Source organism: Thamnophis sirtalis, unplaced genomic scaffold (assembly GCF_051295495.1).
Source record: "Thamnophis sirtalis isolate CommonGarterSnake01/CBP01778 unplaced genomic scaffold, rThaSir2_p1.2 scaffold_10, whole genome shotgun sequence".
Taxonomy (NCBI): Eukaryota; Metazoa; Chordata; class Lepidosauria; order Squamata; family Natricidae; genus Thamnophis; species Thamnophis sirtalis.
This window is the reverse complement of record NW_028261390.1, coordinates 56,871,551-56,898,945: the sequence shown is the minus strand read 5'-3', so window position 1 is coordinate 56,898,945 and position 27,395 is coordinate 56,871,551. Positions and strand designations below refer to the sequence as shown.

Genomic DNA, 27,395 nt, shown 5'->3' with positions numbered 1-27,395 from the left:
TTCACCTGAGCTAGGTGGGAAATTAATCATGCAGAGGGAAGTGCCTACTTAGGAAATGTTAAAGAAAATACAATGCATTTCTGAAAAAAATATAGAGTTTTTCTGGAGAATTATAACAAACACATATACACTTATGAATGGTGGCTCCAAGAACATATTGATATATAGATGTAGTAAGATTCAGACAACTAGGAAGTCTGTAATCTGTATATATAGAAGGTTATTCAAGAGACATGGGAGGAAACTGATAATTGAAAACAAAGGACAAAAGTCTATTTCTGGCGACAGTGGGGTGAAACACAAAAGGCACAGAGATTTAATAATGTCCAATCATAATAAATTTGTAAACTCTTCTAATGGTTCACTCAGATTTTGAATTCTACCTGGCAGTCATCCACTTTGGTTCTCATGATTCCTTTCATATATTCTTTGTCCATAGTAGGAGAAACACCAAAACTGTTTCCCATGCATAATATTTCTGTTCTTCCATCTGGATATGTTACTTCTACAGAACCATTCAAAATAACAGACCAGGAATCAAGCTAAAAACAAAGCACATTATTTCAGATAAGCAAGATAAAACTACATTATCAGTTTTCTTCTAATAAATGCTTGCAAATAGGGAAAAAACAATACACTGAATCAAATAGAATACAAATTTTTAGGTGAAGATGAGTGTGCTTTAAGTCCAATTAAATACCTAACAATTTACACATTCAGTCGACAAAAAATAAAGATACCCAACGATATTCTGGTCTCATTTCTGAGCTATTTCCTGGGTAAATAAAGTAATAGGTAGTCCCCAATATATGGACATTCATATGTTCGAAGTTACGGCAGCAATGAATTATAATTATAACCAGTCCTCAGAGTTCTGGCCATCCCAGCACCCCGTGATCTGAACGTGAATGCTTGCCAACTGATACATATTTACAAATGGCTGCACCACTCCATGATGACATGATTGCCATTTGCAACTTTTTCTGCAGGCTTCCCCAGAAATCAATGGGGAAGCTGGCAATGAATGTCCCATGTCACTGGGCTCACACACTGTACCCTACCTTAGTCCCTCTGCACTTACAACATAGTAGCCACTCACTCTCCTGTAGCACCTGTGCAACCCACGTCTCGCCTCTGATGTACTCCCTTGCATTCTCATGCACTTTTCTTGACCTATGCTGCATTTTCCCCGACCTATGATTCCTCTTCATGTCCTGACACAAACTTCTCTCACACACCCTCACATATTTATGCACTGTCCCTGACTCATGTTATATCACTTGCACACACTCTTGTATCCACTTCAACCCATTCCACATCTCTCATGCATCCTCTCATACCCTCCCCTGCATTGGCATACCCCTACCTGATTCTCTCCCATACACCCCATTGCTCATTGGTGAGTTTCAATTTATTTTACTACCTGTTTGCAGAAATGTCTGGGGGATGGGGTGGATGGAGCCTCCCGCTGCCACCACTACTGGTTCGCCCGATCTGGGATGAACTGGCAGAAACCCAGCTCTGCCCTTGATCCTTCCCTCAGCCTGCCTGCCAGCCTGGAACTTGTAACTTTTAGTTGCAAGCTGATTTTGGCTGTGGGAAGCCAGCAGAAAGTTGTCTCATCTAATGATTATGGCATTCAATTAACAATGGGAGCCAGAACTGTAGGAATTGCTGTCACAAAGTCATATAGTTGTGCTTTACAAACACACTGCTTATCTACAGTTAGATTTACTTCTGCTATAATCTACACAAAGTAAGATCTGGATAGAGAATCCCAGTATTTTAATCACATACATTTCAAATTACCTGTGGTATCTACTCAGAAATTTATTTATATTTGAATGAAGAAATTCATTTCCATAATACATACAAAAATGGTGTATTGATCATTTTAATGTTAATATTGTAACCCAATGCATGTATTTTATGTTCAGTAATGTATCTATGATTTTTATGAATTATTTATTTATTATATGAAGTAAAATGAAATAAATTTAATGTTACTTTGAGAAGAAGCTACAAATACTACTTACTTCTTCTCCATCATTTAGAACAATGGTTCCTGCTCTTTCTACAACTGCAAATACCATCACAGCACAGAGTTCTCTTCTCACTGACATTGTCATGTTAGCAAAAGCTGGTAATTGATGCATGAATTCCAAGAGTTGTTCTAGAAAAGAAAATATAGCAGTTATATATGTATATGCAATGTAATCTTACTAAAGGTAATTAAAAATATTCCATCTATCGTATTATATATTCCATGTCATAGTTTACAATTGCCACAAACTGTTTAAACTAATATTAAAAATAAAAATAAGCCATTTTACAATTTTTAAAAAAATAAATGAATCATATTCAGAAAAAAAACAAATTTCATGAATCAAATACCTGGCATGTTTCTAGGTGCATGTACCTTTCTAGCATATTGGGCATATATTAGGTTAATAGAGCCCACTTACTGACAGACATTATTGGCATTCAGATCAGTTTTATCTTAATAGAATGTTATACTTGCTGAAAAAAATGTATATTCTGTCATATGTAAGATTATGATCTTGCTTTTTATTTAGAATGCTGAGAGTGATTTATAGCAAGGAAGCAAATATGTTTCCACACACATCCCAAAAGCATTTAATGTTTTAGAAGATTCATAAATGTTATTTGACCTGATTCAAATCAAGTTCAACCCCCAATTAAACCAGATGTATGTTGTGTTTTTAATACTGTTTGTATTGTTTGTATTCTCCCCCTGTGTGTTATTTTATTTCATTCGTGTTTGTAAGCCACCCTGAGTCCCCTGGGATTGGGCGGCATATAAACCCATTAAATTGCGAATTGACTATACTTATATTTTTATATTATTACTTATCATTATAATCTTCTGATAATTTTGGTTCATAGAACAGACATGGAAAAATATATTCCCCTTGATATTTTTCATGTTATTAAATATAAATTTTATTTTAATAATAAAAATACCTAGATACTTCTTGACCTGTTGTGTTATTAATTTAGGGCTATCAGATTCCTTATCAGCTTCCTCAATATCTTCAACAATAGCAGAGCCTCTAATGTATTGGGAAAGTTCTTTAAAATTCCAGAGACGTAATGGATTCTGGAGTCTGACACATTTTGTAAGTTAGCCCATTTGAGGTATTTTGTGTGAAAAAGTTTTGCCCCATGATGCATTGTTTTGCCCATCTAAAAGTTACAGATACAAGAATCTTAATAGTATAGATAATAAAAACTATACTACTAGTTGTATAGATAATGAATTCTATAGATAATAAATGTTGCCTGATTCCCCAGCTTTAAAAAAACTGTAACTTAACAATAGAAGAAATAAAATAAAAACAAAATATATAAACCAAAAAATAAACTGAGTTTGCAAACAAAGCAAGGGAATGGTTGGCATATAAATTACAAAAAAAGGAAAACAAAATGAATTGAAAGTACAAGAGGCAGGTATTGTATTAATGGATACAGCCACACAAAAAGTATTTCATCAATATTATTCCAAGTTCTATAAAGGAAATGACATCTCTCTGAGAAAAAAAAAAGATAAAATTCAAAGAAAATTTATGAAGGATTACAGAGAAGCAGAGAGATTATGAATGGACCTATAGGGGAAGATTCTGAAGCTATAAAAATATTAAATCAAGAGCAGTGCCTGGACTATATGAATTATCAGGTTCTTATTATAATTGTTTTGAGGATGAACTTTTACAACCTTTATAAAACATAATGAACTCATAAGGAAGAAAGATGCAGAAATTTGGAAAGAGGCCAAAATACCATTAACGCCTAAAGAGGGACAAATGTTGACTTTAACAAGAAACTGTAGACCAGTATCATTATTGAATACTGACTACAAGTTATTCACAAGAACTTTAGCTGGCAAACTGAAAATAATTTTGCGAGAGTTTGTTCATACGTATCAATGTGTTTACAGAAAAAAAAACAACAGTTAAAAGCACAACCTTAAAATATTCTGGAATACTTGAATCATCATAATGAAAAACAAACTGCACTGATATTCTTAGATTCAGGGGGGGAAAAACCTTTGACAGTTTGAACTGTGCTTTCCTGTACAAGATTTTGAACTATTATGAATTTTGGAGAGTACTTTAAAAATGGGTAAGATTGATTTACACTTCACAGAAAGCACAAATAGTTATTAATAGCAGTCTAACAAAACATGTGAAATACAAAAAAACAAAGCAGGCCAGCATGAAATACTGGACAAAGACATAAGACAAGATGACAGGATTGTGGGAGCAAAGATTACAAAATAAACTTGTAAATTAAAGTATTGTATTGTATTGTATTGTATTATTTGTATGCCGCCCTTCTCCGGGAAGACTCAGGGCGGCGAACAATTCAAGGGGGGAAAAAAAGGGGGAACATAAAAGACAAAATACAAATAATAAAAGTAGACAACAGTCGCGCAACCATACATGTCGAGAGGGGAGGGAACTCATCACCCCCAGGCCTGCCGGCAAAGCCAGGTTTTGACGGCTTTTCGGAAGGCCTGGAGAGAGGTGAGGGTCCGAATCCCTGCGGGGAGTTCATTCCAGAGGGCCGGAGCTGCCACAGAGAAGGCCCTCCCCCAGGTAATAGCCAGGTGGCATTGGCTGGTAAAGATTGACTTGGTGTTGATTTGGGAAGATCCGTTAAAGGGAATTGAAACATTAAAGGGGAAATTAAAAGAATTTGGTGCATTAGCAAGTTTCAAGATTACCAAATAGAAGTAGATATTAAAAATACAGATCAAGCAGAACTGGCAAATAAGAGAATATAACAGATCTGATTATCACCATGGCAAATGTAAACCATGTTATTTCAAAATAACTATTACAACATGAAATGAAGCTAAAAACATTTTTAGATGGGAGATGGGGAAAACTACAACTGTCATTGTGAAGAAAATTTCTGTGATAAAAATGAATGTCTTGCTTAGATTAATGATTTTGTTTTAGACAAAACCTGTCTTGAAAATTGATCTACCATTTAAAAAGTGACAGAAGAGTATATTTAAATTTGGTCAAACAAAATGAGTTAAATATAAGGTGCTACAAATTGCAAAGGAAAGAGGGGGCTTGAGGTTTGATTTTGATTTTTTTTTTTTTATTTTATTTATTATTTATAGGCCGCCCTTTTCCCTGAGGGGACTCAGGGCGGCTTACAATTCATGGGAGGGGGTGTGCAAGACAAAACATAAGACAGTACGTGAATAAAAAAATAAAAAAATAAAACACAACTTTCATTCAACATTCGGGTGGGGCGGATTAAAATCTTTATCCCCAGGCCTGACGGGATAGCCAGATCTTAAGGGCTGTGCGGAAGGTCTGGACGGTGGTGAGGGTGCGAATCTCCACGGGGAGATCGTTCCAAAGGGTTGGAGCTACTACTGAAAAGGCTCTCCTCCGCGTAGTCGCCAGTCGGCACTGACTGGCGGATGGAACTCGGAGGAGGCCTAATCTGTGCGATCTAATAGGTCGAAGGGAGGTAATTGGCAGGAGGCGGTCTCTCAAGTACTCAGATCCACTACCATGGAGGGCTTTATGGGTGGTAAGTAGCACCTTGAAGCGCACCCGGAGATCAACAGGTAGCCAGCGCAGCTCACGGAGGATAGGTGTTATGTGGGCGAACCGTGGTGCGCCCACAATCACTCGCGCGGCCGCATTCTGGACTAGCTGAAGTCGCCGGATGCTCTTCAAGGGCAGCCCCATGTAGAGCACATTGCAGGTCTACCTGATTTGAAACTGTATTTTTTACCTTGTTTGAAACAGAGAGTGCTGCTTTGGAATATAAGGGCACAATCTGATATTTAAGTGGCATAGATGTTTGTGGTTCAACAAAGGCAATGTTAATGTGCCTTTTTATAATCATTTTGTTAGAGGTGCCATACTGAGAATATAGAATAGATACAAATCCAGGTGTGCCTGAAAATACCCTTATGGCTTTAAGAATAAGAATCATTTTATAGGCAAGTTAAGAAGCAAATACAAATAGCTAAGTTCTCAAAGAAATATTAGAATGTTGTCAATAGGAAAGTAAAATAAAGTCAATAAAATTGGTGGTAGGTTGATATAATTGTCAGAATTTTTTTACTTACAGTTATTAAAAATATTTAAAGTAGATAAAAGAATGTATGGCTTTGAACATTGTAAGACTGAGTGTGAAACAGAATTATGTACAAATGATAAATATGTAATTGATAAAATATAATTGTATTTAAATTTTAAAAGAACAACAGGGGAAATAATGTATGATACAGTATGCTTAAAATTTTGGTGGGACAATATACAGGTGGGACAAATATACAGGGGCAACAATAGAAAAATATATGGTTGAAAAGATTGAAATTTGCACTATGCTATAATCTTAAAGATAATTTTTATAAAATTCTATACTGTTGGTATACTGTATGTCATCAGAGAAATTTTCTAGAATGTACAAAGTCACCCCAAGATTAGAAATGTGAACAATAAGAATATTTTATCATGTTTAGTAGATGTATAAAAAACTATAAAATTTTGGATTCAAATAGATATACTGATTCAGATGCTTTTAAAGATTAATATACAATTAAAACCATAAGCTTTTTCTTTTGAAATAGATGTGAAAAAAGTCATGAAACTTGGTTTTTAAAAATCATAACTGCAGCTAGATTGTTGTATGCACAAAGACAGAAAGTTTCAATATTACTCAAAATGGAGGAATGGTTGCTGAAGGTTGCCAAGATAGCTAAATTGACTTCTCTATGAGGAAAAATAATTTTATTGCTCACTGGAAACCTCTTATGACTTTTTTTCATAAAAAAGAAAAAAAAATGAGCTTATGATTTATGGTTTTGATGAGCAAACACAATACATTATAGAAAGACCATCATGTTATAACCATAGAGAAAGACATACATTTATAATTGTACTTATAACTGCTGTGAAGATTGGAAGCCACTTCTATGTACCTTTTTTCTTTCTTTTATATTTTTTTTTACTTTTATGTTTCTTGCACGTTAAGCTTTCTCATTGATTTCTTTTCTTTTTCCTACTTTATATTGGTTTGCATTAGTTTTATTGACCTTTTTAATTTTATATATGCATGTATGTCTGTGCGCGAGAAACTAAACTTAAATGCTTAAAGTTCTAGTGTATTTCAAGCTCTACTCCTACCACTGAAAACTTCTGAAGCAAAAAATACGAATCCTTAAATATTTTCAGTAAAGACTGAATGTGATAGAAATGGAGAGAATGGGGTGGGAAAGCCAACAGGTTTTATCACTGCATGCACATACATGTTCATTTCATTTCATTTTAGTTTGTTCTGTTAATTCTATTTGTTTGTCTTTCCCTCCCCCTGAATTGTGAGCCGCCCTGAGTCCCCTCAGGGAAAAGGGCGGCATACAAATATAGTATCTAAATCTAAATCTAAATCTATTTTGATTCATGGAAATAATTTGCTTCAGTTACATTCTGAAACAGAAAATATTTCATCAAAAGTTTTTCAGTTTTTATATCCTCCTTTCCTTCTTTTTGGTGTCAACGGTAGCTTACCAATATCATCATCTGTCCTGTCTATTGGATCTTTTTCTAGACAGTCTCTAACAATATCTCTGCTCATCAAAGGATCAGAAGCTCTCTCAATATCTTCTTCATCATCATCATCTTCAGAATCTACTGCTGTTTCTGGTAATCCACTCAGGTCCATGTCACCAGCTTCACTTTCTGTGGCCTAAAATGAGAATATAAAGTTTAGAACAAAGGATTGTAGGATTTCTATGATGTTATCAAAACATTAAATTAATGGATTTGATGTGTTACTTTTTATTCAGATGTTTGTGAAAATAAGTCCTAAAGTAAAAAACCCAACATGTCGTAAATATTAAGGACCAAACTTACTTCAGTGAAAGTTCAGAAGCAGCAGTGATATTTGAAAAGATTATATTTCAATAAATCACTTTTATGTTTTGAGATATATTTATGTTGATAATTTTATTAAAGATATCTACAGCCCTCAAAGGTTTTGTTGTTGTTGTTATTGTTGAAGTACAATGGGATATACGAGTATACTAGATCAGTGGTAGCACATGCAGCCGCAAATCCTCTCCTATCTCAACAAGAATCCCAGACATCACAACCTGCCACTACCTATTATAGCTATACAGACACTAATTTTTCATTCTCAGCTTTATGGCCTGACAGCTGCTCATTCGTTCTGCCCAATGCTCCTTTTCTGGGATTTCTCAACCATTTTTTCAACCCATAACCAATGCCCAATTGACTGATTTTTCCATTTATAACTTCCCAGACCACTTTCCTATTTTTTTTAAACAACAGAAATTACTAAATACTGTAGAGATATAAGAAAAATGGAAGTTTATTTTTTTTCAATTTTATTAATTAAAAATATAAAAATAGAATTCAACTTAGGATTGCACTGGCTTTTTTAGACTGCCATCACACACTGTTGGCTCATATTTAATTGGCTGTCTATTAAGAATACATGATCCCTCTCTCAGTTACTGCTATTAAGCCTGGTATCTATACATGTACTTTGGGTTTTTCTTGCCTAAGTGTAAGACTTTACTTTTCTCTACATTGAATTTCATTTTGTTACACAGGGCCCAGTGTTCAAATATGTCAAGATCCATCTGGATCTTGAGCTTAACATCTAGGGCAGTGTTAGCGGACCTATTCAGTACTGAGTGCCGAAACAGGAGCGCACACAGGGAAGCACCGGAAACCGGAAGAGCAGTTCCCTGGCAGGCAGGCATGTGCCGGGAAGCTGAGCTTCCAGTTTCTGACATACAAATATGCGCACAAAGACCAGCTGGCTGATGTGAGTGTGCAGGTCAGAACCTGGAAGAGCAATGGGTGATGGCTGGCATTCCTGGAATGATGGCTCTGTGTGCCACTTCCGGCACGCATAGGTTCGCCATCACGGATCTTGGGTGTTGGCTATTCGTGCCAGCTTAGTATCATCTGCAAATTTGGTTAATTCCCCTTCTATTCCCTCATCTAAGTTGTTTATGAAGATATTGAAAAGTACTGGGCCTAAGACAGAATCTTGTGGTAACACTGCTTATTTCCCTCTATATAGACATAGTACCATTAAAGACTACTCGTTGAGTATTGTTTGTCAGCCAGTTACAAATCCATCTGGTGATGAATACTATCTATCCCACTTTTTTCTAGCTTACCAAGAAGTAGGTTGTGGTCTACTTTGTCAAATGCATAGCTGATGTCCAAGTATATTATGTCTACAGTATTTCACTGGTCTACTAATTTCGTCATTATGTTGAAGAATGAAATAAGACTGGTTTGGCATGATCTACTTTTAACAAACCCATGTTGACTCTTAGTTATTGCTTTGCTTGTTTCTAGATGTTAGCAGATCTGTTTTTTATTATCTTTTCCACTATCTTCCCGGGTATTGATGTTAGGCTGGATTGGTCTGTAGTTTCCTGAGTCTGTTCCCCCCCCCTTTTTTTTTGAAGATGGGAACCACATCAGCTCTTTTCCAGTCCTCTGGTAGTTCCCCGGTGCTCCGCAATTTTTCTATCAGATCCTAGTGATTTGTATTCATCAAGATCAGACAGGTGTTCTCTTACCATTTTTTTTCTTATTTTAACTTTTATTTCTAGTCTATCTCTTACAGTTATGTTTTTGGTAGATTGTGCTATAATTTCTTTTTGCATGAAGACTGATTCAAAGAATGAGTTAAGCAGTTCTGTTTTCTCTCTGCTGCCTGTTACTTCCTTGCCATCTTCTCTCTTTAGTGGACCGGCTGTTTCATTGATTTTTTTTTATTGTTATTTATATGTTGGAAGAAACTTTTTTTAAAATTATCTTTGACTTTGTTCATTCTGAGTCTTTGATTTCCTGACTTCATCTTTGCAGATTCTGGCTATCTGCTAATATTCTGCCTTAGTTATGTGTTGTGGCCCAGCAGGAGCCGTTGGAGCTGCCACCAGACTCCAACAGTGAGGGGCCCTATGAATCAGCCTTAGAGGATGTGGAGGACCCTGGACAGGGTTCTGACTCCGAGCATGGTGCAGAGAGACTGGTTGGCCACCAGGTGGCGCCTGAGCCTTGGACCAGTGGGGAGGAGACAAAGGAGAGTGATCCAGAAACCAGCAGTGAGTTGTTCCTGGATGCACGCCATCGAAGAGCTACTCAGCATCAAGAACAATTATGTAATTACAGGAGGTAATTGCACTCAGCTGGTGGTCATTAGGCTCCTATCCAGACTATAAAAGCTACTTGTGCACACAGCCCTCTTTGTAGAAGTCAACGCAGGATTGAATGTCGGAGGACAGTACTGAGAGCTTGGCAGGCTGGATTGCTGCCAAGTCTTATCTGTGTTTATTGCTGCCTGAGTTTGTCTGAGTTGCTGCCAAGGTCCTTATCTGTTTGTTATGCTTGGCTTTCAGCTCCCGAGGTTTTGGTGTTTTGCTAATTAAAGTACATTCCAGTTAAACTTGTCTCGGCATTCGTTACTGGACGGAGGAGGGGGTCAGAACAGTTATGTGTCCCTCTTTCTATTTTTTTTTAACTTGTCCTTTTTGTCTTTCTATTTGTCAGAGAGATCTTTGTGCAATCATGCTGGTTTCTTCTTGGATATCTTGTTTTTCTTTTTCAGTGGTATTATGCTGGACTGGGCTTTTATGATCATATTTTTCAGTGTTTCCCAAGCTTCTTGTTTTCCCCTTTAGGATTTTCATCCAAGGAATCTTTCCCAAGTTCTCTCTGAGTTTGTTAAAATCAGTCTTTTAAAATCTATGACTCTCATATCATTATGATCTATTGCTTGTGTTTGCATTATGTTGAATTCCAGTATGACATGGTCACTTTCATCCACGGTTTCTGCAGTTTCAACCCCTCTATCACTTCTTCTCTGTTTGTAAGAGTTGAGTCCAGTATGGTTGTCCCTCCAGTTCTCTCCTCTAACTTTTGGACAACAAAGTTGTTATCTAGGTTGGTCAGGAATCTATTTGATTTCTCACTGTGCAGAATTATCTTCCAATTGATGTTAGGGTAAGTTAAGTCCCCCATTACTATTGTAGTGTGTTTCCTACATATATTTGTGTTTCCTATATATATTTGTTAGTTGGTTAGCAAAAAGGACATCTATTTTTTCTGCTTGGTTGGGTAACCTGTAGTATACACCTTTGGCAATGTCATTCTTTTTTTTTTCTATTGACCCATATGCATTCTATGAGGTTTTCATCTTTGGTTTCATGTATTTCTGTAGCAATATAGTGGTCCTTTACATACAGTGCAACTCCACCTTCTCTTTTATGGAGTCTGGTTTTGGATGATAATAAAGGTAGGTCAATGTTCCCAAAGAAACACATCCAGAAATCTGCAGTCTAATCTAAGTGATGTTAATGTCAGGAAAAGTTCTAGCTGGTTTGAGCATATACTAAATATAATAATAAGAGCAAGCAGCGGTTCATCAAGTTTACAGTAGCTAGTGCAGTGAATATTTAGAATGCAAAGCACATTGATCCTGAGATTTTCTAAAATATGCTTGCTGATTAAATAGGAGGGGGGAAGAGTTGGAGGCCATTACCATTAGATAGATTCACAGCTAATTAAACAACTAAATCCACAAGGAGTCATTACTGGCAGTGGTTCAATCTTGAGGGAGATTTTGATGAAAAGATAGAGGGTGTTTATCAAATCTGAAACCATACAAGTGGAAGGGATAGGTAATACTGAAGATGACAAAAATAGTTCTGCATGCTCAAACTTTTTAAAACTTCATTATTATCACCATGAATATAAGGTATGGGAAAACTGATAAGCTATCAGCAGCTGTAAAGATATAGATGTCAATTGTCAGTTGAATGTAAGTTAGTAACATAAAATTCTGGTTTATAACTAAACCAATGCTTAAATTGGGTGAATAAAAAATAGTAAACATAAAGTAGATTTTTGTTCTCTTCATTTAACAAATTAGCTTGCACATTAAGAACTTTGTTTAGTTTTTAACATCACATTTATGTAAAACTTGACTAATCTGACTCCCACATCCAAAAAAGATTAACAAGAATGACAACAAATAAAAACTAAGTCCTATGAAAAATAGTTAAAAGAACTGGATAGCTGCAAACAGAAGGATAACAAGTGTTTTATAGCATGACATTAAAATTGCAGAGAAGCAGTTATCAACTGACTTGTATGAGAACCTTCCTAACAGCATGAGACATTTCACATGAAAGATTGCTTAAAGATAAAATGGAGTCTCCTTGACTGAAGTCATCTAAGGAATGGCCAAATATCAGAGTCTAAAACTGTATCTTGTACTGTGGAAACTGAATTGCCTGGAAGTTGGAATACATGATGTGTAGGCTCTAATCACAGGATATTCTTAACTGGGTTGGGAGAGATGTATTTGCATATACCCTAATATTTCCTAATAACAATGAGATAGAAAGAGCTCATTAGCTTCAGTCGATATTTATACTCGCTGATAAAGAGAATAAATGTTGAGTGATTCTACAAAACTGGGGCACTTCTAGAAATTATCTGTAAGTTTTATAACTTTATTATGCAATCATCGGTTTGCAGGAACAATAATGGCTGGAAACAGGTTCTCCACTCTTAGTTAATTCAATCTTTTTTGGGCAATGAACTTTTTGATAAGGTTTTAATCTTAGTCAGTAATAAAACCACAACATAGCTATCATTGACTAAAACCACATCAAGTAGGAGATTGTCCTCAGATAGAATGAAGATATTACAGCCTCTTTTTTAAAATTCATCTTTTTCTCCGACTTTCCTACTCTTTCAGCAGCTTAATGGAAACTCTACTTTGTATTTCTCACACTTAATGGGAAACTAGCTTTCTCGGTATCATTTATAAATATTGAAATTACTTCTGGGTTACTATTTTATATCTAATAGGTCCCCCATAAAAACCATAAGCTAAGAATCTGAGTTTGTTTAGTTGTATGACAAGTAACACAAAAACATGTAAAGTATTTCTATGATACATCTTTTAGACTTTTGGGGCAATTATTAAATAGTCAAAGCAAACAAGCTTCTTCTACCAAAAGCAAATAGAAATATATATGACAAAATAACTGCTGCATGCTGTAAAGTGTTTAGCCACAATATACTTGCTGATAATTGTAACTAGATATGAATCAAACTTTCAACTTCAAAATTCCAACACATGTTCATATAACTTGAAAATTAATGGATAGATACATAAGCATTTCTGTAAGCAGATACCCTCTAATCCTTGATATGCTGGTGAATTATATCTTTCAATAATTTTCAGTACTAGTTGCTACTACTTGGATAGTCAGTAATTGTTTGTCATCAACATAATACACGATTGATTTCACAATTCTGCTTAGATCTGCAAAATAATACAACAAGGATATTTAACGTAAAGATTGTAATTGTGAATGAGAAACAGGTGTAGCATACCTGATAGATATCAGATAAACTGCTACTGCCAGAGTCACTAGTGATGCTACATCCTGAATGACTAGATGAAACGTGGGTCACCTGTGGGTGGAGACTGTCAGTGAGGTGCAGTTTTGTAAAATCTGCAGGTAGCTGTGGACAGAAGAGAAACATATCTTTAGGTTTAATGGCAAAGATTTTCATAAAATTTTTAAAACTTCACAATAATGTTTTTACTAAGATATGAACAAATTATTAAGTATATCCATGGTTTAAGAATATGGGAAGAAATATTAAAATGCAATACTTCATAGATGAAAATCTTGAAGGTTCATTATGCTTAAACAGCAACAACCTTTATTGTTTTTCAAAGAAGGGAATATGCATATCTAAAACAGACATTTCAATGAGCCCTATTTAGCAGTAATTTCTACTGAAATCATTACGAGTTTTAGAATTGATAGGAGTATTATAAGTGCAATTAAGATTACAGGTACTGATTTATATGAGTGGAGCCCCTGTTAATTTTTAAATATAAATGATTTGTACAGAACTAGAAACAATATTTCAGTTACTGGAATAAGTATCCATCCTTTCTGATGCCTACAGAGAGTCATTATAAATACAGTAACCTTCAGTTTATCAGGGGAAAGCTATGTGTTATATATTAATTACAGTAAAATTTATATTCAGTCAATTTACATTGTTTAACAACAACATCATTATACAAAAGATATATTGATACAATTTATCAAAATTTATTTACAAATCAATAAAATAGATTTTTTTCTGCTATCTGAGATGTTAGCAGGAAAATTTTGTTGTTTGTTACATTTACATTCTGCTGAACTAAGGTATTTTAAATTGATGACTTACTGTACTAATATTTTAGACTTAGCAATGCTTTTTCATGTGTTCCTCACATATTAGTATGATTTTAAAAAATTGTTGTTAAAAAAAAGAGTACACGATTTACAAATTCTCCAACCTTTATTTTGGAAAAAGCATGTTAAAAACTGCTATAACATGTAATATTTTCTTTAAGCTCTAATGGCAAGAATTAATCTTATGTATTCAATAACAATAATAAATTTTTCAAAGTGTCTGTCTGAAAATTTATTTGTACCAAGTATGTGCAAATTTATTGAGAATTCTTATGTACATTTTTTTCTATTTCCTGGGAACTTAGCTACTGTATTTTTCGGAGTATAAGACGCTCCTTTTTCCCTCAAAAAAGAGGCTGAAAATCTGGGTGCATCTTATACACTGAATACAGCATTTTTTGCCTCCCGAAACTCCGCCCCTTCACCAAAATGGCCATGCATAGCCTTTAGGAAGCTTTCAGAATGCTTCTGGGAGCTGGGGAGGGCAGATATGAGCGAAAAACTACTGTTTTTTGCTCATTTGGGGGAGGCAGCTCCCAGGAGCACTCTACAAGCCTCCTAAAGGTTGTGCATGCCTTTTTTAAAATAAAAAAAAACCAAAAACGGGTCGTTTTCGGGAGGTCTGCAGAGTGCAAAAATCTTTTTTTTTAATTTGCCTCTTCAAAATCTTGCTGCGTCTTATACTCCAGTGTGTCTTATACTCCGAAAAATACAGTACTTAGAATTTCCAGAAGTACCAGCAACTCTGACCCTCTCTTTGACACACAATAAAGTATTTTATGCCTCCTCTCAATTTGCTTCTCTGACCATTTTTGGTTTTGGAACTGAACCAAGCATGGAATAATGACTGGACCACAAATATTGAACAACAGTATACAGAATGAGACATAGCTCAGCTCAACTGAAATGTTCCCAAATTGAAGTATTCAAAGAGCTTAAGGACATTTTCAAACAAGAACACAGATATTTCCCAGCTGAACCTAAAGAAATTCAGCTAATATTGATAGTAGTACTTTCCATCTTTGGTCTGCATTTAATCAGATCAGTAAATGTACAGTATTATAGTCATTCAATGCATGTTTAAACACATTTTTCTCCTCTCTTATGTTCTCATATACAGCTGTGTGAAAAAGTCCTGCACGATTTGCGGTTTACAGTTTATGACATTTTTTGGCTAGGCCATTGATTTTATGATATTTTATGCTAACTGCTATGCAAATATTGTTATATTTAAATAAATACTGGTGGTTTTAAGTGAAAAGCATAAGCTTTTTGCAATTTGGTGCTGTTTGGATGGGGATTGTGAATTTTCTTGTATGCTTACAGTGCATGCTTACAATGACTATGAAAACAGATTAACTGATGCATACCCAGTGGCATACGTGTTGCAATTACTAAGGCCGATGCTAGTCTTTTGTTAACATTTTTATTGTTTGTGGCCCTGAAAAGAACCGTTTAGGTAAGGAAACATGATTACTAATATGAAATTGTCCAGCCATTATTGCTTATCACCAGGCGGCATCGCTTCGGCATAGACTGTTTTGCACATGATCTTTGGTGACAACACGGTGTCAGGCTGCAATAATGGATTCAAACAGCTCCTGCGTGGTCCTCGGATGCTTCTTGCTTATTTTGTAACCAATTTTGGCCCACAAGTTCTCAATTGGGATCTGACTTGACTAATACCATGCTTCTTCATCCACTGCTGGATGGACTTGGCTGGATGACAAGGAGTGTTGTCATCCTGGAAGTAAAAGTTCTTCCCTACAAGTTGCTGAACTGAAGGAAGCATGGTCTTTTCCAGGACTTCAACATACCGCTTGGAATTCATGATTCCCTGCACGATTTTTATCCGACCAATACCAGAAGCAGCGATACAGCCCCAGATCATCACGTTCAATGGATGCTTCACAGATAGATTCAGGCAGTACGGCCTAAATTCTTCACCTGGAAATCTTCTGACATACTTATTATTCACAATCAAATAGAAATTGCTCTCATCAGTGATGATGACTTTGGCCCACTGTTTGTTAGTCCACTTGGCATACTTCTTGGCCTATGCACATCAACGAGAGCGGTGAGCATCTGTGAGTAAAGGTTTACTTGGAGCCATGCAGCCTTTGAGCTCTCTGGCAAGCAGTCTGTGATGCACTGTGCTTGTGCACACTTTTACATCACATGTTTCACCCCAAATTCTTGTAATCTGAGGTGAGGTGAGCTTCCTGTCAGCCATTGAAATGTGTTGCAGAGCCCGATCTTGCCGTTTTGTTGACTTTCTTGGTCTTCCAGAGCGGAGCCTGTCATCAACTTAACCAGTTATTTGGTATTTTTCAACCACTCTGCTCACTGTGATGCATTGGCATTCCACCCTCTTGGCTATTTCTGTACAGGATAACCTCTTCATGAAGCACAATGATGCGATGCCGCTGCTCAGTACTGGTGAAAGCAAAGGCCTTCATCCTTGCCTGCAGCCAGAGCTAAATTAAATTTCTTGATGCTTTTCATGCCTATTTATAGTCAGAGAGTATGACAACATGATTGGTTCATAGATTTAGCCTCTGTGCATTTTGATTGGTCAGGCAAAACTCGCTGCTAATTGGCTACTTTCAATCCTAACATTCTCAAAAATTCAAGTTGTGTTTGTTTTAGCGCATAAACTCATTCAAAACCTTAAAGACTTTGGCTATATTAATAAAAAGTATGCATCTCAATCCGACTACAGAAATTTTCATCGAAGTACTAATTTTGTGTGGTTTCTATGAGTGAAAAGTTGATTAAACATGTAAATATAGTTTAAAACTGAAAGCGTGCAGGACTTTTTCACACATCTGTAACTACATAGATAAAACACTTCACAGAGGTGGGCTATTAAAGAAATACAGGGAAAAGAGAAACATAACTTTGTTAAATATTTTCACTTGTAACTATTAGTTAAATATAATCATAAATATATTCTTAGATACAGATTAAGTAGGTCACTCTCAGGTGACCTTGAGGACACAGACAAACCCCCAAGTGTCCTCAATGACTCTCTAAAAGAATGCAAATGACCAGCTGTCTGCAAGGAATATAAACCCTTCATTCCCTGTCATCCAGTCAGATCTGAAGAAGCTTCTTGGATGAGGAGTGAAATATCTTCAAGGAAAAACAAGAAAGTCCAGTTGCCTCGAAAAAACACCTTTGGGACAACCATGACCTTGATGACTGAGAATCCCCATAGATACTTAGCTATGCACTTTGGGATGAACATCCTTTGAATGGTATGGGAGTATGAACGCATTTCCAAAATAATGGAACTACAGCAACCATTTGCATTTCACTTTGAGATGCAGACATCACAACTCACAGCCTGTAAAACAGTGTAAAACTATATGGAAACATCCCAGTAGCCCAACTAGGCATCTATTACTTTCTCAAATATTCAAACTAGTCACTCGCTCATATTGTTTCAAGCCCTGGAACTATCACAACTGAAATATCAGAGTTCACTACTTTATGGCTCAGACCTTATACCAGCAACATAATTATACCAACATCTTCCACAAAGTCCTCATATGACTGTTCAAAAATACGAGGTTGAAAAAATGATTTATGACTAGTCCTTGCACTTCTGACCACTGCAACATCCCCATGATTACATAGATTGAAATTTGGGTGCTTGGCAACCAGCATATATTTACAAAGATTGCAGTGTCCCAGAATCAAATGATTCTAGGACATAATGGATTCACATAATGATTATTTTCTTAGCAATTTGCTTAACCACAATGGCAAAAAAAGGTTGTAAAATCAGATGTGACTCACTTAATGACTGAATTGCTTAATCGTTAGGAATAAGAACTTAGATACAAGTTTCATTATGGTCATAAGTCAAGGACTCCCCATAAATTTTAAGCGATAATCACTGCTACTAAAAAAGCATGTCTTGTGTTAGCTTCACTAGATACTCCAGGTCAAGAAACCAACACCACAGAAACAATGAGAGTAATTTCGGCAGAAGCACCAGCGGTAACAAAAGTCAAGCTGATGAAAGGAACAGATAGAGGGTTTCGAATCTTTATAAGATATGCAATGAATAACAAGTTGTCAAGAGAAGTCCACATAAGACTTATCAAGAAATCACTTAGAATACAGATTCTACAAATGGCAAGAGATATTGGATTGCACTATTTCTGGAAGGATACAGGATGATGAAATGAAATGTCACAATAAAATTTAGGTAAATGTAGTTAAATTTTGAGTACTATGTATAAGACAAAGTAATAATAGCTACAGTCAAATAAATGATTAATAATGATAATAAAGCATTTATATATACTAGATTGATAATATGAAATTTTATACAAATTGTACGTGAGGCTGATGGAGACGATGTTGCAAAACCTTTTTATAAAAGATAAATAATTCTATATGGAATAGAATATAAAGATGTAATATCATTGGATGATTTCAGGATGATATAATGAAATGCCATAACATAAATTTACTTCAAATTTAATATATTTTATATAAAAAGGATGTAATAATATCTATGCTTAATAGATTGTTATACTGTTAAATTGTTATAATTGTTAAACAATTTGTATACATGTAAATTAGACTGATGATACTAATAATGGAAAAAACATGGAATTGAAAATTATTAGAGAATGTTATCAATGCTAAAATAATTGAATGGCTTAGAATAGGATATAAAAATATTTATTGTTGGATATATTGAAGATGATATAATGAATCATTATAATATAAATGGATACATATTTAGAATACCTTGTTTAAAATGAAGAAATAATAGTGATAATCAAACAAATGAAGTATAATAATAACAACGTATACAAAAATATTTGATTGACAATGTGATTTTTGATAAAGCTCAAGTGATGATTATTGAATGGACACAGAAAGACCTTGTAACCAATCGACATGCTGTATGCAGTTGAAGAGGTTTTTATGTTATATGTTTTGTGTGTTTGTGTTTGTTTGAAAATAAAAAAAAATATTTTAAAAAAAGAAACCAACCCCACAAGAAAGCTAAAACTACTTTTACTGAGATTACCTATAACAACATAATTTTGTAAATCTGACTGCACTGAGCTTCCTCCTGCTTGTTACAGTACAGTGAATTAAGGACACATCTGTCTGAGTCACTTCCAAACCTTATCCGCACCTTCTGGATATAACAAAACCACTGCTTTAGCATGTTGTTTACAGCTCAAACTACTCTAATGTATTGTTACCGTGTTTCCCTGAAAATACATGTCCTGAAACTAAGGCCATGCCAGATTTTCGCGGTGGGTAAAAATATAAACTCTCCCCCGAAAATAAGCCCTAATGAAGGGGTGAGTTTAGCCAGAACAGGGGGCAGCCCTTCCCTTGCCCGGTCACCTCAGGGTTTCTTGGCCCCTTAATCAGATCAGCTGAGCCGCTCCATTCACAAAACAGCTGATTTGCGGGTGCTGCTCAGGCCTCTGCCTCCAGCAAACGCCGGTCGTTTTTGCAGCTGCAAAAGAAGCCGGAGGCCAAGCAACACAACCCAAATGCCTCATGTACTCCTTACATAACAGTGATAGTCAACAGCTCGTAATTCTGTCCACGCCGCTGCTGATGTGCAGGAAATCCCCCCCACCTGCAGATCGTCCTTTTAAAGAGGAGTTTCACCAGGATGAAGGCAACACAAACGCTGCCTTCAGCCACCTCTTTGTCCTGGCGAAACTCCTCTTTGAAAGGACGATCTGCAGGTGGGAGGGGGAGATTGCCTGCACTTCGGCAGCAGCGTCTCCTCGCAGGGCTTCTTCCGATGTCCCAAGTGTATGGATTTTCATGCCTATAGGAGGTTGCTTCTCACCTGCATATTCACATTGAAGGCTCGAAATGGGGTGTTTTTGCAAAAGGCTTGAAAATGTGGAGGAGGCTATTCCTGCCTCTCGCCCTGTTCTGAAGATCAACACAGACTGAAAACAGGATAAGAGACTCCCCATTTTCAAGCCATTTGCAAAAACACCCCATTCCGATCCTTCACATTATCCAGGATTGCAGGATTTGAAGGCATGGAATGGGGTGTTTTTGCAAACCACTTGAAAATGGGGAGGGGGATTTTGTCTCTTATCCTGTTTTCAGTCTGTGCTGACCTTCAGAACAGGGGAAGAGGCAGGAATATCCCCCTCCACATTTTCAAGCCGTTCGCAAAAATGCCCCATTTCGAGCCTTCAGCATATTCCAGGATTGCAGCATTGAAGGATCGGAATGGGGTATTTTTGCAAACAGCTTGAAAATGTGGAGGGGAGATTTTACTTTCTCTTACCCTGTTCTGAAGCTCAGCACAGACTCAGAACAGGATAAGAGGCAAAATCCCCTCCCCTTTTCCTAGCAATCATTCTTTCCTTGGGATCTCAGCGCAGACGCACATCCCCCAAATATTCTATCCAAAGCCTTCTCTGCATCTGTGCAGAGTTCCCAAGAAAAGGATGGTGTGTGGGTGTGTGTGTGAGAGATCCCTACCCACCCCCAAGGCAGCCACATCCCTCCACTAACCTGCTTTCCTGCTCCATTCTCCACTGCCACATGCAGGGCAACAAAAGTAGTTTGTGGGACTACTTCCAACTTCGTGAGATTTTTTTTTTTTTTTGCAAGAACTTGGAAGGTATTTTCTAGTATTTTTTTTACCATAGGCACACAGTCTACTTTTCTTGTCCTGCATGTGGAGCAGAGAATGGAGCTGGAAGGCCAGTTAGTGAAGGATTGTGGCTGCCTTGGAGGGGGAGTGTGTGTGTGTGTGTGTGTGTGTGTGTGTGTGTGTGTTTTTTCATTTGTTCTGCCAGGAAGAGCTCCCCCCCCCTTGAGGCCAGAACAGCACAGTCAGCTGTTCCACGGCCAGCAAGCAGGGCAGGCAAATGCCATGATGCAAGGAGAACTTGGGTCATTGTGGCTGCAGGCAAGCAGGTGGTGGGACAGAGAGGGTGGGGCTGGTGGCCTTGCTGCTTCCTGCACCTGAAAAATAATAAGACCTCCCCTAAAATAAGGCCAACCCCTTATTTGGAGGGTCAAAAGAAAATAAGACCCTGTCTTATTTTTGGGGAAACATGGTAATAAACCATCCACTGGACAATGAACCTGCACTTTCACAAGCACTTGATGGAAGGCCCAAACTGCTCATTCTTAATCAAATTCTCACAAGCAACAATAAACAACAGGACAATGAAATTAACATGGGAACCAGACCCTACAACCTTAATATGGGAACCAGATCTTACAAGACATCTAATTGTCTAAGAAAGTCTACTTTGCCATTATACCACCAACAACAACATCATTACAGATTCCAATAAGAGCATGCACAAGATTAAAGTGCCTTCACGGTCTTCCTCTATTGTGATATATGCCATTATCTGCAATATAAATATATGTAATCAATATAAATGTATAACAGAGACCAGCTTTGTGCAGAAGGATTAATGTACAGTTTGACATTAGAACTCAAAACAATGAAAATGTAACATCAGAGCATTTCGACCTCCAAGAACAATTTATGGCAGAACTCAAGCCATCTTGAAAAAGCAAGAGTTTAACAGCACCACTGAACTCACATATATGGAAAGGTTATAGGCAATCTCAAAAAGGCTCGACAATGTGTTCTAATACCTTACAATTGTTAAATCTGTCCTATGTGTACCTGTATCAGCATAACCAATCTCCATTGCCCTCCTTTCCTTCCATCTCTGCCCCAAATTAAATCTTACATCAATCTAGGCACTCCATATATCTAATGGAAATGAGCTACAGTTAAAAAAAACCCTTATGCCTTTTGACAGAATCTGTAAAGATAGTCCTCATTTAGCAATCACAATTGGGGATTGGCAGCTCTGTTCTTAAACAAAGTGGTCACCCCAACTTGTATGGTCTCTTGTAAAGTGACTCTGGATAATGAACATTTTAAAAATAAATTAAAAACAATTCCTCCCAATATAAATATAAAAAATAAAATACTTTCAGCTAAGGAAAATACCACAATCAACAGTCACTGTTAGCCAGGAGACAGGACCCTTCCCACACTTAACCAGAACTTTAGCACCTTACAAAATGCTAGCAGGGTAAACGCTATCCTACTCTCAGGATAGAGAATGTTCCACAGTGCTATGATAGAAAGGGAATACCTCCTGGGCTCTACCAACCAGCATTCCTTGGCTAAAGTGCTTCAACCACAGCCCATAATGAATATCATATCATATCACGTCATAACAACATAACATAGCAAGACATAATATAATTTCTAATGGGTAATGGCCAACCATTAAAACTAAAACAATATAGTAAGCACAATGTTAATATAAATAATTTCCTAAACTTTTAATAATTGTTATTAAATAATTTTAATAACAACTATCTTTAATAAAAGATAATAGCCAGATAACTACTTTTATCCATTGCAATAATCTTCAAAACCATAAAATATAAATCATAAAAATAATTTAGTTTCCAAATAGATTACTTACTGGAAATATTTGTATGTCACCCATTTGGATGATTCTAAACAGTTTACAATATCCACACATTTTAAAAATTCATGCATTAATTCAGTATTAAAACCTTAAAACAAAATCTGTTCCTGTCCTCCATAAAATCTCCCTTATAGAATCTCCTATGGAAAAGGATTGCTTTTTAATCAGCTTCATAAATGACAAAAGAACAAGTGCTGACCTAACTTTAGAGGGCAAACTCTTCTAAACTGAAGGAGCTGCCACCAAGAGTCCAATAATTCAAATCATTATGTCCTGGTAGACTGCAAAGTGGGCAGATTCTACCTGGAGGGGATGATCCCACAAATTCGAAAGTTTAAGGCATATATGGCACTAGCACCTTGAATTTATTTATTTTATTACTCTGTTGCTGATTCCTAAATAATCTGATTGGCTAATACTAAGAAACATAATCAACCCATGTGCCCCCCCCCAAAAAAAATAATAAAGTTATAAGTTATCCATAAGTTATTTTTGTAATATCAAAAATAAGGGCAGGGGGGAGGAAGGAAGGAAGGAGGGAGGTTGTATGTTAAACTCATTATTTTCAATTACATCAATCTGTCCTCCTGTGCATAATGGAATAACCAGATCTTAACTGAAGCTCACAATTAAAGAAGACTGGATCTCAATGGTGAGGAAATTCTAGCTTGGGCCTATCATAATATAAGGAGATCTAGTGACAGAAAGCTGTATAATGCCAGCCATATACAATCTGTAATCCATTTCCTTTATGTGTGAAAAATATTTTATGCACGAGAAATGCTTGAGGTGTTTAAGTTGCTATGGAAGGGGGAGGGGAGAGACAGCACACTAAACTGCACATACATTATATTAAATCCCCCCCCCCATTATTAATTTATGACAGAGTTAGCGGCCACAGAGGTGATATCAAAAATTACAAAATTCCCAGAATATTATCAGATTGGTTTTGTTGACTTATGGGAGAAATGTTTACATTTAGAGAAAATCAGAAGTTAATAAAATCCACAAAGTCCAATATTTTTATTCTTCCAATGTCAGCCAAGGAATGTTTCCATTTTCTCTGCTTCATACAAACAGAAATAGGAAGAAAAGAGAAGTAGCACAGCCCTCAGCTCCAGTGATCTGAGCAGGCAGAGGCTCTAAGATGTCTGTTGCAGCTCAGCCAGGGCACAGATAATAAACTTGTTTTCTAGCAATTGTACATTTTCTAACCATCTGTAAGATGGTGATGAGGATTAGAGTTCACATGACTAGTCTTTCTTCTTACAAATATCTTCAGTGCTACAAGGAATATGTCTGATATCTATCTTACCATACATAAAAGAGGTTAAATGCTTTCCACCTTCTGGAATGTTCAGGGAGATACCAAGTGGCTGGAATCTTCCTTAAATAACTGAACCAGATTTCCACTCTCAAGTAATATGCATTTGGAATTCTTATAAACTTTCATAGTTCCTTTTCTCAGGGTGGCATCTGCTAATTTAGTTTATATCCTTTTTATAATCCTAAGAAAATAAGATCTTAGAATCAACCACTTAGAACCTGTCTTCAGATCAGAACTGGCTTCAGAAACTAAGACGAGTTGAAAAGCTCCGTCTAGATGCCAACTTGACACTTACATTGACAGTTTTTCAAAAGAAAGAAGGGCTTCAAAGAGCTTTCAAGGAATAAGTGAGTGGGTGCTCAAAGAAGGAAGAAAATGGGAAAGGAGAGAAATATGGGGGGGGGAGGCTTGACCAAAGAGAATGGCAGCAGAAATGGCACTCATCTAGACTTCCTGAATAGAAAGTTCACGTATCATGGAATTCTCACTGAGAAATACTTCTATTGTCAAACATTTATACAGAATAGGTCTGGAAAAAATACTTCTCTCAATAAGTTAAAATGTAGAAGACAATTTATCAATCAACCTGACCTCAAACTGAGTTTATTAATAGACAGCCACTTAAATTGCTGAAATAGGGTAATCATATGCTATATGATGCTCATTTCAGTCAACTATCTTCTTTCTAGATTTTGAGATATCTGAATAGTTTTCAAAAATAATTTCATAAAGGATATACCGAAGAATCCCAAATGGGTAGCAATGCCACCAGGCATTATTAGGATTTTTACAATTGGGCATAGTAAATGGTCTACTGTCCAGAAAATATTTATATTGGAGGGAACTAAAGTAAATAATATATAAATCCATATGTGAGGTGAATTAACTGAGCTACTCTCAGCCTGACAGTGCTACTATACATATTGTTGGAAGGAGCAAACCCCTGGATATTCATAACAGAAAATTTTCTTTCACTACTTTTACTCAACAGAATCTAGGGGTGCTAAGTACAGTTCTAGTTGGCAAGGTAGTTTTCTCCTATTCGGAGAAGTTATTGCTTTACAATCTATACCTGTAAAATACTTTTCATGAACATGAATTTCATCATCTGTAGTACTCAGCCTGCTAACATCATAACATAAAGCTTGCCATTCAAAAAAAAAGAACAGAGGTAAACATGTAAAACCTGTATAAATGACCCAGTAGTTGCTCCTTTTGAAAACAATAAAAGGCAAAAGGATTACCGGTTTATCATACTACAACAAACTTTCCAACTAAATCCATATTTTCAGAGCTTGTGCTTTTTAATAATTATATCAATTCTTTAAATAACAATAATGTACTATAATCCCAACAGAATACAAATGAAGATTTTCGGGAAGAAGACTTACATGAGCTTTAAAGTACAAATAATTATAGCACACTAAAATAATTTCAAAAATCCTAAAAAATAAAATGTAAATAATATTTAACACTTTATTTTACAACACAATATTCAAAATGAATGAAAGAATGATTTTTTCCTTAGGTCCTTTTGAAACCACATGTTCCAAAGTGAATTGCAGAAACACTTCAGCTTCACAAATAGTATTAAAATAAACAGGCATAGTGTGATATAAAATATAGTTCTTTTATTTGAAAGCTTATTCTGAATCTTCACATTTTTATAAGGAAAGAGATTTATACCCTTAGAGATGGTGTTCCTGTCTGTGCGATTATGAGATGAAAAGTAGAACATTTTCTCTCTCCCTTTCATTTGTTCTCTACATTCAAGCAAGTGTCTGTGTTTGTATCAATTCAGGGTCCCCAAATCCTGGACTGAAGGCTGGTACCATCCATGGTCTGTTAGGAACCAGGCCGCACAAGGTAAGCAAAGCTTCAGCTACACATGTGCAGGATCTAAGTAGCACGCAAAACCATCTCTCCTCCCCCCCATCCCCAGTTTGTAGAAAAATTGTCTTCCACAAAACCAGTCCCTGGTGCCAAAAAGATTGGGCACTGCTATATTAATGTATAGATAAATATGCATTTGTTTAAATGAAACTATAAAATTCATCAACAAAATATCTTCCTCTAACTCAAAATTACTGACATAAACTAGGATTGTATTTTCTATGTACAAACGTACTGATAAGAAAGCCAAGAGACATTCAGATTTTAGATGACAAAATAAAATTGCTACGCATTTTTTTCAGCTTGGTATCTATGTACTTTCCCAAATTACAACAGCAGTATTTTGTTGTTTTTAAATCCAAGTACTAAGTTGAATCTTGTAAATGAGTTGAATTCAATAATATGAGAATAAATTTTACCATTTTCTTTATATAATCCCTAGTGCCTCAACTCATGATATAAATAATTAATAATTCTTATCAATTAATGATGAAAAACCACCTAACAATGGCCAACTCATATAGAAGATTCTGGAAACTCAACCATCAAGAACCCTACTGAAATGATGCAAAGAGATTAAAACAAGTTTGACTGTTATAGAACAAATACCTTAATAATAAATAAATTTGGCAAACTATAGCTTCATAAATCCATAAAATGCTCAAACTAGTCCAACAAAAATAATATCTTAACTATAAGAATGGGCACTGAGAAAATCAAATAGAAAACAATATTAACTGATGGAAAGAAAAAGGTTGAAATGTAACTTCAAATTATTAGTATGTGTGTAGTCAGTTTGTGTGTAAGATTTGCATCAACTTCTGCTTTTTAATCTTATATAATAAGATTAAATAGATAATCTTATTTCGCCCCTCCCGAATGCTGAGTGAATGTTGAGTTTTATTGTCTAATTTACTCTGTGCACATTTCTTTTTTCGTATTGTCCCACACTCCCCTTCCTTTTTTGATTGTAAGCCGCCCTGAGTCCCCTCAGGGAAAAGGGCGGCCTATAAATAAACAAATTGAAAATTGAATTGAAATTTAAAGAAACAAATGACCATCAATAGTAGGTTATGCCATAAAACAAACAAAGGAGAAGGCAACAGATACAAAATAGAACTCCTGCCTCCCCCCCAAAAAACCAGTTTAGAAAGGAACCTAGCAACTATTATGTATATGCTTATATCAATAAAAATGTGATCATGTTTTAAAAAACTGTAAGACTAGCACCGAATCTCTTTCCCGTAGAGCTTCCAAATCAGGATACCACTGAGAAGAAATAATTGGTACATTTTACTTCATAAACAGATGAAGCGACATTCAGGAGAGCATTCATTCATTCACTCACTCACTCTCTCTCTGT

General features: G+C 36.0%; 1 protein-coding gene across 6 annotated transcripts in view; it reads right to left on the bottom strand.

Moving 5' to 3' along the window:
• The window catches only part of RAPGEF2 (Rap guanine nucleotide exchange factor 2), a 152,059-nt gene that overhangs the window by 31,801 nt on the left and 92,863 nt on the right, over nt 1-27,395 (bottom strand). For all 6 annotated transcript variants that reach the window (XM_087724665.1, XM_087724667.1, XM_087724663.1 and 3 more), the window contains 4 exons: nt 13,455-13,586; nt 7,566-7,743; nt 2,037-2,173; nt 384-542 (listed from right to left, as the gene is read on the bottom strand). In XM_087724665.1, coding sequence (XP_087580791.1) covers nt 384-542; nt 2,037-2,173; nt 7,566-7,743; nt 13,455-13,586 — 606 coding nt within the window. The remainder of the gene's footprint in view (nt 1-383; nt 543-2,036; nt 2,174-7,565; nt 7,744-13,454; nt 13,587-27,395) is intronic.